Source organism: Nylanderia fulva, unplaced genomic scaffold (genome assembly GCF_048542155.1).
Source record: "Nylanderia fulva isolate GAGA-0341 unplaced genomic scaffold, ASM4854215v1 Scaffold282, whole genome shotgun sequence".
Classification (NCBI taxonomy): Eukaryota; Metazoa; Arthropoda; class Insecta; order Hymenoptera; family Formicidae; genus Nylanderia; species Nylanderia fulva.
In genome coordinates this window covers 80879-93102 of record NW_028190350.1, presented here as the reverse complement: position 1 = coordinate 93102, position 12224 = coordinate 80879, and the positions used below count along the sequence as shown (strand labels likewise).

The 12224-nt window shown below is 48.1% G+C and overlaps 3 protein-coding genes across 3 annotated transcripts; all 3 read right to left on the bottom strand.

Annotated features, from left to right (window-relative positions):
- Positions 1-894: 894 nt before the first annotated feature.
- LOC114934423 (uncharacterized) lies at positions 895-3553 on the bottom strand. The gene is made up of 2 exons (XM_085483974.1): positions 2688-3553; positions 895-2116 (listed from the first exon to the last, which is right to left on the bottom strand). Exons 1-2 carry the CDS (start codon positions 3551-3553, stop codon positions 895-897), a joined length of 2088 nt encoding a protein of 695 aa, XP_085340100.1.
- A 274-nt stretch (positions 3554-3827) lies between these two features.
- LOC114941239 (uncharacterized) lies at positions 3828-4883 on the bottom strand. The gene has a single exon (XM_029316163.1). The coding sequence runs from the start codon at positions 4881-4883 to the stop codon at positions 3828-3830; it is 1056 nt and encodes a 351-aa protein (XP_029171996.1).
- Positions 4884-6950: 2067 nt separating this feature from the next.
- LOC146722719 (uncharacterized) lies at positions 6951-11540 on the bottom strand. The gene is made up of 2 exons (XM_085483973.1): positions 9974-11540; positions 6951-9337 (listed from the first exon to the last, which is right to left on the bottom strand). Exons 1-2 carry the CDS (start codon positions 11538-11540, stop codon positions 6951-6953), a joined length of 3954 nt encoding a protein of 1317 aa, XP_085340099.1.
- Between the last annotated feature and the right edge of the window lie 684 nt (positions 11541-12224).

The window sequence follows — 12224 nt, the reverse complement described above, 5'->3', positions numbered from 1 at the left end:
ACTGCGGTTATTGGTCGACCTATGAGAAAATGACCCGGCGTGAGTGCTAACAAATCGCTCGGGTCGTCGTTTAACGCAGCAATGGGACGCGAATTGAGACATGCCTCGACTCTGCAAAGTAGTGTTGCAAATTCGACCTGAGACAAGGTACGCGGACCCACTACCTTTTTCAAGTGCGTTTTTAGACTCTTTATTCCCGCTTCCCACAGACCGCTAAAGTGCGGTGCTGCGGCTGGGATGAAATGCCATTCCACTCGGTCGTTTGCAAGAGTGGCTCGTAGCGAAATGTCGTTGGTCAATTTGTCAAAAGCCGTTTTTAATTCCCGGTCCGCCCCGTGAAAGTTCGTGCTGTTGTCGCTGTAGAGTTTTTGTGGCAATCCTCGTCGACTAACGAATCTTCGAAAGGCCGCTATAAATCCCGCAGAGGAATAATCCTCAACGAGCTCTATGTGGATAGCCTTCATCACAAGACAAATAAACAAGGCGATGTAACTTTTACGTGTCTTTTGTCCTCTACCGACTAATGAAGTAACAAGGAACGGCCCGGCGTAATCTACTCCCGTATGCGTGAACGGAGATGATGGATTTACGCGAGGGGAGGGAAGGTCTCCCATAAGTTGATTTGATAGTTTGTTCGCGTAACGAGCACACACGACACATTGTCTAATGCAATGTTTTACGGCATTACGACAACTTAATATCCAATATTTTTGGCAGAGTGTTCTAAGCACAAGTTGAGTTCCTCCATGAAGTGAGCTTCGGTGCGTTTGATCAATTAATAACTCGGCTACTCGACCCCGAGGAATTAAGATAGGGTGTTGTTCCTCGAAGGATAGTGCGGAATTCCGTAACCGCCCGCCGAGACGTAGTAAGGAATCTTTTCTTATGAAAGGATTAAGAGGCTTCAGTGTGCTCTTTCGCGGAAAGGTTTTCTTCTCTCTTTAATGCTTTGAGTTCGGAGTCGAACGACTTCCTCTGCGTATATGAGAGCCAAAACATTTCCGCGCGTTTAAGTTCGTCCGCGTTAAGAGACAACGCAACATTAGCTTCAAAATTCCTTTGTTTAGCGGAGCGGGATATAAATCTGTAAGCGTAGGCTGTCACTCGAATGAGCTTAGTCCAGGAAGAGTATCTATAAGGGAGATCCCATTCCGGTGTACCTTCCACGTGAAGGACAGTGGACTTTCGACTTTCCGAGTGTATTTGCTTAGTTAACTCCGTGGAGATCGGAGAAGCAATGTTATGTGGCGGCCATGCTGTTGAAGGCCATTGAAGCCAAGGCGGGCCCGCCCACCATAACGGATGTGAGACTAACTTGGATGCGTACAACCCTCTGGATGCACAGTCGGCCGGATTGTCTTTGGACGGTACGTGATTCCATTTGGCCGAGGGTAGATTACACTGCACCTCGGATACTCTGTTTGCTACGTACGTAGTCCATTTCGATGGATGTTGGCGTAACCATGCCAACGCGATCGTGGAGTCCGTCCAACAATGGATCGGACAATGAATAATATTTAATGACTTAATTACCCACTTAACGAGTCGACTCAATAAAACAACGGCGTTGAGCTCGAGCCGCGGAATGCTAACAGTCTTGACGGGAGCCACCTTCGACTTCGCAACAATCAAGCTAACACGGTATTCCGAAAGAAAATGGAAAACGCGCAAGTATACGACCGCAGCGTACGCGCGATTTGAAGCGTCGGCGAATCCATGTATTTCTAACGCGAGATTATCAGGGCTCTGACCCGTCCACCGAGGAATTCTAACGGATTCTAATTGCGGGAACTCGGAAGCGAAAGCATTCCACCGTTGACTCAATTCGTTCGGAAGCGGAGCATCCCAGTCGCAATGTAAAAGCCATAGCTCTTGCAGAATGATTTTTGCGTTTATTACAATTGGCGCAGCCCATCCGAGGGGGTCATACAAGCTCGCGATGCACGACAGGATTGAACGCTTAGTTAACGCGGTAGGAAAATTAAATTTCACAGTAAGGCGGAAGGAGTCTTCCGTAGGGAGCCATGATAATCCGAGTATTTTCAACGTTTCGTCCTTTAGGATAAGGTGATCGGTAACGTCCGATTGATCGCTGGATAAATCGTCAAGAAGCTCGCTACAGTTTGAAGCCCATTTACGAAGTGAAAAAACCTCCGCGCCTCATTAGCTCAGCGAGCTGAGTTCGCGTATTTATTAACGAATCGATATCGTTTGCTCCGAACAATGCGTCGTCCACGTAAATGGAATCATTGACGATCGGTACCGCGGCAGGAAACTTTGCACCTTCATCAAGCGCGAGCTGTCGAAGCACGCGCATCGAAAGATAAGGTGCCGATGCTAAACCATACGTCACTGTAAGAAGGCGAAAATGAGTAAGCGGAGCGTCATCCGTCGGACGCCACAGGATTCTTTGGTAATCGACGTCCCGCGGATGTACGCGTATTTGTCGAAACATCTTGGCGATGTCTGCCGTATAAACCAAGCGCCATGCACGCCAACGCAATAAGACGGCAGGGAGATCCTGCTGCAACTTTGGCCCGATAGCAAATGGTCGTTAAGTGACGTGCCATTCCGGGTTTTACACGACGCGTTAAATACGACTCGAAGCTTTGTGGTGCAACTATCCTCTCTTATTACTGGATGATGGGGAATATAAATCGGTATATTCTCAGTGGATTCGGACTCGCCTAACGCGAGTCATATGTCCAAGGGCCTCGTATTCTGTAAGAAAGTCTCTGTATAGCGAACAGAGATCGGATTTTGAATTCAATTTATTTTCCAGACGACCGTACAATGTACGCGCTATGGAGAGAGATTCCCCGATATCGATCGGCAAAGCATTTTTGAAAAGTAATCTCACGACATAACGACCGTCAGGATCACGACTGTGCGTTTGAGCAAAATGAGATTCGCATTTTTCTTCCTCCTCCGTGAGGGAAGTTGGCGTGGGAATCTCTTTGTCCTCCCAGAATTTCTGGAGGAGAGAGTCCACATCCAGCGCGGATACGCAATTCAAAACAGTTACTTCTTGTGAAGTAGTTTCTTTACTTCCGGTCGGTCCAGAGATTATCCAACCGAACGAGGTCGATTGGGCAGTGGGCGCTCCATAGGGGCCCTGTCTCAGGTCGCGCAATAAGAGCGAACCGTACACGTCCGCGCCGATCAGCATGTGAATCTGATGTCGACTAGATGGATCCGGATATGCTAGTGAAAGGCCCTGTAAATGAGGCCATGATTCTATAGGCCGAATTCGCGACGTGGCGTACGAAGTTATTCGCGGGAATACATACGCAGTGACCGGAAAAACAGGATTCAATTTTTCGCACGGCGTCAAATTTAGCGAAACTCTCGATCGCGCAGAACCGGCATATTTCTCCCCGAAACCTTTTATTTGAAGATCGGTCCTCTGTCGTTTAGTGCGAAGCGTTTGACTCAATGCTTCGGAAATAAAGCTAAAATTAGACCCTTGATCTAATAAAGCGCGGACCTTAAAACATCTTCCTTCAGAAGTGTGTATGTCAACCCACGCGGTCGCGAGAAGAACGGTGGGCATCGTGGTATTCTAAGGTTTGAGAGTTTACACGCTGGCGACGGCGGCGTCGCCGACTACGACAGTCTTACTCGTGGTAGTAGACGCATTAACGCTCGAATTCGATAAACGGGAATTTTCCGCTGTGTCCTTATTTTGATCACTCTCATTGTGTAACAATGTGTTATGAGAGCGTTGACAATGAGCGCATCGAATTTTGCTCGAGCATTTCGGCGTGAAATGTCCCGCTCGCAAACAATTGAAGCAGACCCGATTCTGTCGCGCGATGGACATGCCGCTATGTCGCGTTTTTCCGACGAAATTCCTCGCACTTCATTACCGAATGACTGCCGGAACAGCAAATGCACTTAATCGCGGAAAGATTATGAACGGAGGACTGCGTTTTGTCACTCTTAGAATTGACGATTACTTTAGGATTGTCGGAGAAGTCCGACAGACCTCGTATTCGAAGCGTGAGGAATTCATGAATATCCTTGTACGAAGGAAGCTCGCGACTTGACGAAATTTTTAAATTCCATTCGCTCCTTGTTTTCGAACTAAATTTTTGAGAGATGACGTAGACGAGAATGTCATCCCACTCGCGTACCGGCCGCTTTAGATTAGTGAGAGCCGCTAGAGATGCGGACACGGTATCTCTCAACTTTCGCATTTCCGCGACGTTTTCCGCCTTCATTGTCGGTAGGCACATGAAGGCGTGAATGTGAGTATGGATCAACGTAAGTTGATCATCATACTCGTCAATCAACAACTGCCAGACGGACTCATAATTAGCGTCGGAAATCTTTAAATTACTAATAATCGAGGCAGCGTCACTGATGACGCTCGTTTTGAGGTAATGAAATTTCTGCGTGTTCGAGAGAGAATCATTACTCGCGACAAGAGACTCGAAAGTATTTTTAAAACTCTCCCATTCGGAGAACTTGCCCGAAAACTTCGGAAGTGAGATCCGTGGCAACTGAAAATTGTGATTATGAATGCCCTCGCGAATTGAAGAATCAGTACTGTGTTCTAACAACGGAGATTGATTAATTGAGAATCGACTTATCGTATCGCGAAGGAGGTCGGCCGTGTCGTGGTAGATCTCCTCGGCGCTCAGGAAGTCTCCATTCAGGAAATACGAGACAGTCTTCTGCTCCTCCGAAGTTGTGGCTTGCAGCAGCTTGACGTGTAGCCCTCGACAGGAAGTCCAAAGCGTTTCCAGCGTTGCAAGACGCCCCTGCGTCTTTGCTAATGTAACATTAGCTTTCGCTAATTTCTTGAAGTTAACGAGAACTCGCTTTATCGAGTCGATTGTTTCAACTTGCGAGATGAGCAAATTTCTTAATTCTGCCATTATTTCTTCGTTAATGAGCTATTAATAGTGACTTGATCGAAGGTACCGGGCTCGTGAGCACGGTGCCGACGGCAACGAATGCGCGACGACTTTTGGTCGAATCGCGACACTGTTATGTCGCTTAAGAATACACGGGATATGCCGGGGAGCGTTACCGCTGCGCCGACGGCAACCTTTCCGCGGATGTTTTCTTATCGACAAGCGGATTTCTCCGGTGCCTGAAGAATTAACGCCGTGACGTTCAATTGCCACGCCGACGGCGTCGAACTCGCGACGATTCCCTTTTAATCGTCGCGTCCAGTCTCGATTAGCACAGTGTATGATGTTCCGGGCGTGTTATCGACGCCGACGGCAACACCTTCGCGGAATACTTCACTTCGTTCCGCGAAACACGATGTAATTTTGACTTTGAGTTCACGAATTGTTTCCACCACCAGACCCCCGCGTTTGAACCTTGTAAATGAACTCGCGAATAAGGCGCGAAGCTCAACATTTAGATTCCCGCGGGAATGTTCGTTAAAGTTAACTCCACGACGGGAAAATAACTCCACTTGTCGCTCAAGCAGAGTGAGTGAGCCCAGAGAGAAAACCCGTTGGATAGTGAACGCGACACTGTCTTTGTTCTTCTTCTGCACTCATTCGATTGTAAAACGAGGAGTCACAGTCCGACGTCTCACTGACAATGTTCACCCGTTCCGTCTCACAACGCGAATCTCGCGTAGTTTGATTATCCGTATGATCGGGTCAACGAAAAATCCGGCTCGAAGGACCAATGTTTTTCCTTTTATTTAATTTTAATAACAGTAATTTTATTGTATCATATCAGATTTGTACACTGTATCTGGTTCCGACGCTTCGGACCCTTTTGATAGACTATTGAATACGTGATTGAGGTTCGATTGTCGTTCTTCAAGAACAAAGAAAGACAGGATATCGCGGATCCGTTACAAGCATACCGCTTTATCGTTGGGTGCTCTCGACTGTGTCTTTGGGCTAACTGAACCCCTTTTTAACCTCGGGGAAGACAACCGATTCGAAATCACGAGCTTTGCATGAACTCGGCGCGTGACACGCGCGCGGCTAATCGTGATTCGCTGGCCGGTTGACCTGTCGATGTCCGCTCGAGGTGCCAAACAAAGTCGATCGTTGGTCGAGCCTTGAGTCCCTGGCTTCGACTCGGAACCAGAACAATATATATATATATATTGTTTTTTTCTCGACAGCTTTGTTCCAAGTTTTAAACAGTGATAAATATTATTATTTTGAATGTGATAATTATTAATCAGAGAAATTCTAATAAAATTCTTTTCATACCATATTCTCTTACAATTACCATAACTTTTAGGGTAAATTCTAAGAGAAAATTCTCTCAGTGTTTTGATTAATTATTAAAAATTACTTGTAAAAACGCGCGGCGCGCACAGCACACGTTGCTCGATGCGGACGGCAATAGTTTACACGGCAAAGACACGACAATCATAATCACAATCTAAGAGAATTTTTTCTTAGAATTTACCTAGAAAATTATGGTAATCGTAGGACATTATGATGTGTGTATAAGATTTAACGTTGTAGGATGCCGGGTTAACGTGATCAAATGATTGTACGCGTTTTGAAACGGTTTAAATTAGTTTATTCACTTTCTACAAGTTTGTCGCGTACCGAGACTTATGTTTCTCGGCGCTTGCTCTCTCGAGGACTGACTCGAGGGCTGTGCGAATTTCGGAGCTCGCGTAGGGCGGCAGCCGATCGGGGTCCTCGATTGGACCATCAGAAAATCAGGCGATGTACACACGCCAATTAGCGGCGAGTGTACACGTTGGTTTCACGTGTTTCCTTGGCGTAAACACTAAGGAATTTAATAAAAAAACATTCTAGAAAATTCGATCGTCTTCGAGGATTCGCTCCGAAGAACAATCTTCAACATACCGCCCGCCTCGTATGCGAACGAATGCGAAATAAACTTAAACGAAGCGGGAGCGAATCGTCGAGGAAGATGATTACAAAAAAAACATACAGGTGAAGACGACTCGTACTGAGAAAGTCGTCTCGAAGATTACATAACTCTTACAAGTTAGCGGCTTCATCCGTTGCGGACTTGTTAGAGTTATCACGTATTGGCAGTCGGCATAATTGCGCAATAGGTCGTTTCAATGTGGACCGTGAGGTGCGTATGGTCACAACTCGAACGAGTCCATCAGATCCGGGATGGATTTGCTGTACTCGGGCAAGCTCCCATTTGCTCGGAGGGAACACGGGACTTTTAACTAATACTAATTCGCTTATTGCGAAGTTAGGAGACTGCTTGCACCACCTGTTTCGCTGTTGAAGCGAATGTAAATAATCCTGTGACCAGGCACGCCACACGGTTTCCTGCATGGCACGGACTAGTTGCCATCGCGAGAGCCTACGCGGGTCGATCGCGAGTACCGATTCCTCCGGAACGGCTACGAGGGGCCGTCCAATCAGAAAGTGACCCGGGGTAAGCGCCGACAAGTCACCCGGGTCGTCCCTAAGCGGAGCGATTGGTCGCGAGTTAAGGCACGCTTCTATTTTACATAGAAGCGTCGCGAGTTCAGCCCTCGAAAGTGTGTGGGAACCAACAGCGCGCCTCAGATGCGTTTTAAGGCTCTTGACTCCGGCCTCCCAAAGGCCGCCGAAATGTGGAGCGGCGGAGGGAATGAAATGCCAGTTCACTCCGTCGCCTGCGAGTGCGTTTCGCAATTCAGCATCCTTCCATAAGGATTGAAAGTGTCGATGAAGTTCGTGGTTGGCTCCATGAAAATTTGTGCCGTTGTCGCTATACATGTGACGCGGCAGACCTCTTCGGCTAGCGAACTTCTGATAGGCTGCAAGAAAGCCGGGCGTGGAGTAATCTTCCACTAATTCGAGGTGAATCGCCCTTGTAGCAAGACAAACAAACAGAGCGATATATACCTTTCTGGCCTTTTGCCCTCTGCCGACGAATGAAATTACGTGGAGTGGGCCGGCGTAATCAACCCCACAATGAGTAAAAGGCGCCGAAGGGGTGACACGAGCGGCTGGAAGGTCGCCCATGAACTGAGAAGACAATTTAGCCGCGTGACGAGTGCAGACTACACATTTTCGAATGTGCGCCTTTACTGAGCTGCGGCCTCCAATGATCCAGTATCGCTGACGCAGCACACGGAGTACTAGCTGTGTCCCCCCGTGGAGCGTGGATTTATGAGCGCTATCAATTAAGAGATCGGATAAGTGATGTTTCGGAATTATTATAGGATGTTGCTCGTCATAGCTGAGCGCGGAATTCGTCAACCGCCCGCCAAGACGGAGTAAAGAGTCCTCTCCTAGAAAAGGACTCAATTTGCTCAACGAGCTCGAATGCGGCATGGTGCCGTTATTCTTTAGTGAGCGCGTTTCCCGCTCGAAGAATCTCTGTTGCAGATAGCGCAACCAGAAGATTTCCGCCCTCCTAAACTCATCGGCGTTCAGAAGGGGGAAGAGTTGGGAGCGAGACGCGCTCTTTTCTTTTACACGAAGAATAAAGCGATTCATATAGGCAGTCACGCGGACAAGCTTGGTCCAAGTGGAGAACCTATATGGGAGTTCCCATTCCTCGGCCTCTTGAACATGGAACGTCACAGGCCGTCTTCTTTCCACCGACACTTGCTGATCGGTGGCAGTGTCGAGCGGAGCTGAGACATTCAGAATCGGCCACGCAGTCGATGGCTTCTGAAGCCATCGTGGACCGTTCCACCATAGCGGGTGAGTCACGAGCTCGGAGGCGGTCAAGCCGCGCGAGGCACAGTCCGCCGGATTATCTCGAGACGGAACGTGATTCCAACAAACAGAATCCAGACAGGTATGCACTTCGGATACGCGGTTAGCCACGTAGGTGCTCCATTTTGATGGATGTTGACGGAGCCACGCGAGAGCGATGGTCGAATCCGTCCATCCGTATATTGGAATCGGAGGTAATTTCAACGATGTCAAGGTCCACTTGATTAGCCGGCTGAGGAGGACGATAGCGTTCAGTTCCAAGCGCGGGATGCTTACGGTTTTGATCGGCGCGACCTTTGTTTTAGCAGCGAGCAGAGTGATTTGAAACTTCGTTGGCGAAGGAAGCACTCGAATATAAACGACCGCCGCGTAAGCGCGGTTTGAAGCGTCGGCAAACCCGTGGATTTTGAACGCGAGGTTATTGGAATGTCGACCGGTCCAACGCGGTATTCGGACGCGGTTTAATGATTCTAAATCGTTGGTGTAGCTCTCCCAACGATCGCGCAACTCCTCTGGAAGAGGGGAGTCCCAATCACATTTGAGAAGCCATAACTCTTGTAGCAAGATTTTCGCGGTTACAACAACCGGAGCAGCCCATCCTATTGGGTCGTATAATTTTGCCGTGAACGAGAGAACGGAACGTTTCGTGTGCGTAACCGATCTCAACGGAGTTATCACGAATTTGAACGCGTCCTCTTTAGCAAGCCATGAAAGCCCGAGAATCTTCTTTTACGAGTAAGTGATCGGTGACTTCCGGCTGATGAGCCGAAAGTCCTTGAAGAAGAGAGGAGGCATTAGAAACCCACTTTCGTAGTTGAAAACCTCCCTTTTGCAGGATTTCAACTAGTTGGACACGAGCTTCTATCAATGAAGTCGTATCGTCCCGCGCCAAAGAGCGCATCGTCCACGTAGAGGGACTCGCTGAGAATTGAAACAGCCGCGGGATAGTTGTCACCTTTATCTAGAGAAAGCTGTTTCAGTACCCTTATTGCGAGGTACGGAGCGGGGGCGAGCCCGTACGTTACAGTGAGAAGGCGATAGTGTTCAATCGGCCCATCGGCCGACGATCGCCATAAGATTCTTTGAAAATCCGCGTCAGACGGATGCACGAGAATTTAGCGGAATATTCGAGCAATGTCCGCCGTGTAAACAAATTGCCATTGACGCCAGCGCAATAATATAGCGGAGAGGTCTTGCTGCAGTCTCTGACCGATCAGTAAGTGATCGTTAAGCGAAGTCTTATTGCTCGTTTTGCACGAAGCGTTGAAGACAACGCGCAATTTCGTAGTGCAACTCGAGTCGCGCAAAACGGGATGATGAGGAATATATACCGGCTCGGAACTCGGAGCGGTCAGATAATTCCACCTTCCTTATATGACCGAGCGAATTATACTCTCGTAAGAACTCGTTGTACTGCGCGTGAAGTTCAGGACGAAGCCGTAGCTTTCCTTCCATTTTATTATAAAGCGAGGTTGCAATGTGCAAAGAATCACCGATTTTTATCGGGAAATCATGCCTGAAGGGCAATCGAACCGCATAGCGTCCCTGAGGGGTACGATAGTGGTTGGCGATGAAATGAGCCTTGCACCTCTCCTCCTCCTCCGTGAGGGGGACAGGCCGCGAGATCTCCTCATCTTCCCAGAACTTCTGGAGAAGAGAGTGCGTGCTTTGTTCCAACACGCAGTTTAATACAGATGCTTGAGCAGTAGTAGTCGGCCTACTATTTGTGGGGCCGGAAAGGATCCAACCGAGAGCGGTCAATTGCGCTGTCGGAGTTCCAATAGGACCTTGACGGACATCGCGCTTCAGAAGCGAGCCGTAAAGGTCAGCACCGATCAACAAATGAATTTGATGTTGACTTGAAGGATCAGGATCAGCAAAAGATAGACCCTGTAAATGAGGCCACGCATCGAAGGGCTGAATCCGCGAGGCAGCGTATGAAGTAATGCGTTGAAAAATGTAAGCCGTCAGAGGAAAGCTCGGGTCGGCTTGAGCACACGGGGTTAACTGTAGTGTTACGCGCGATTTCGCAGTACCCGTGTATTTTTCGCCGAAGCATTTAATTTGTAAATCGGCTCGTTGCCGTTTAGTGCGCAACGCCTGTGAGAACGATTCTGATATAAAGCTAAAGGTGGATCCTTGATCCAACAACGCGCGAACCTTTAAGCAGCGACCCTCCCCAGTGTGGAGGTCGACCCATGCCGTTGCCAAGAGGACATTTGGATGTTCCTGAAGCGAGGGCGGTACTATCTGGACGGCCGCGATCGTATTGACCGTCTGATTTGTAGTCGCCTTAAATGCGGCTTGTGACGCAGATTCGGAGGTAGTAGCCTCGGAACTGGCCAAGTTATCGAAGGCATTTTGATTTGCCGCTGAATGCAGCAATGTGTGATGCGAGCGACGACATTGTCTGCACCGATATTTGCTCGGGCATTTCGACGGGAAATGTCCGGACTTTAAGCAGTTAAAGCAAAGTTTATGCTGGCGCGCGAGAGCAAAGCGCTGTGAAGCTGATTTCTTCGCGTAGTCTTCGCATTTCGAGAAGTGATGCTCACCGGAGCAACAAATACATTTAAAGGCAGTCACGTTGTTTACCATTAAACGCGGTTTATCATTTTTCGAAGAACCGGAGTCCTTGCTTGAATCGGCAAAGTCCGACAATCCGCGTATACGGAGAGTTAAAAACTCATTAAGCTCCTGATAAGAAGAAGGCTCATTTCGTTTGATTCGCGTTAAATTCCATTCGGTACGTGTTCTCGCGCTAAACTTTTGCGTTATTGTATAAACAAGAATGTCGTCCCATTGTTCTACGGGACGATCGAGATTTTTTAATACGGCTAACGATGCAGACACTGTGTCGCGCAATTTTCGCAAATCGCTTACAATCTCGCTTTTCATTACCGGAAGGCTAATAAACGCGTGTAAATGAGCATAGATTAACGCTTGCTTATCGTCGTATTCATTGGTTAACAATTGCCAGGCAGATTCGTAATTCGCATCGGAAATTTTTAAATTATTGATCAGCAAGGAAGCGTCTCCCGTTACGCTCGTTTTTAAGTAATGAAATTTTTGAGAATTTGAAAGAGCGTCGTTAGTTACTACGAGAGATTCAAAAATGTTTCGGAAGTTTTCCCAATCGGTTAATTTCCCAGAAAACTTTGGCAGCGCGATGCGTGGCAATTGGAAGCAATGATTATTTGTTTCGCGAACGGAGGAATTGGAACTACGATCGGTAAACGGAATTGTATTAGGAGATAATCGACTTATCGTATCTTGCAGCAGATCGGCCGTGTCGATGTAGACTCCTCAGCTCTCAGGAACTCTTCCAGAGTGAAGTACGGCAAGGTCGTTTGCTGCTCCGTGGTCGTCTTTTGAAGCAGTTTGACATGAAGGCCGCGGCAGGCGGCCCAGTGCTCCTCCAACTTGGCAAGCCTACTTCGCGTCTTGGCGAGTGTCACGTTTGATTTGGCCAGCTTCTTGAAGTTGACGAGATCTCGTTTGATCTCGTCAATACAAGCTCCCTGCTCGATGAGCAGGTCACTCACGGCATTCGACATGATTATCGATGCCGGATTGTTGAAT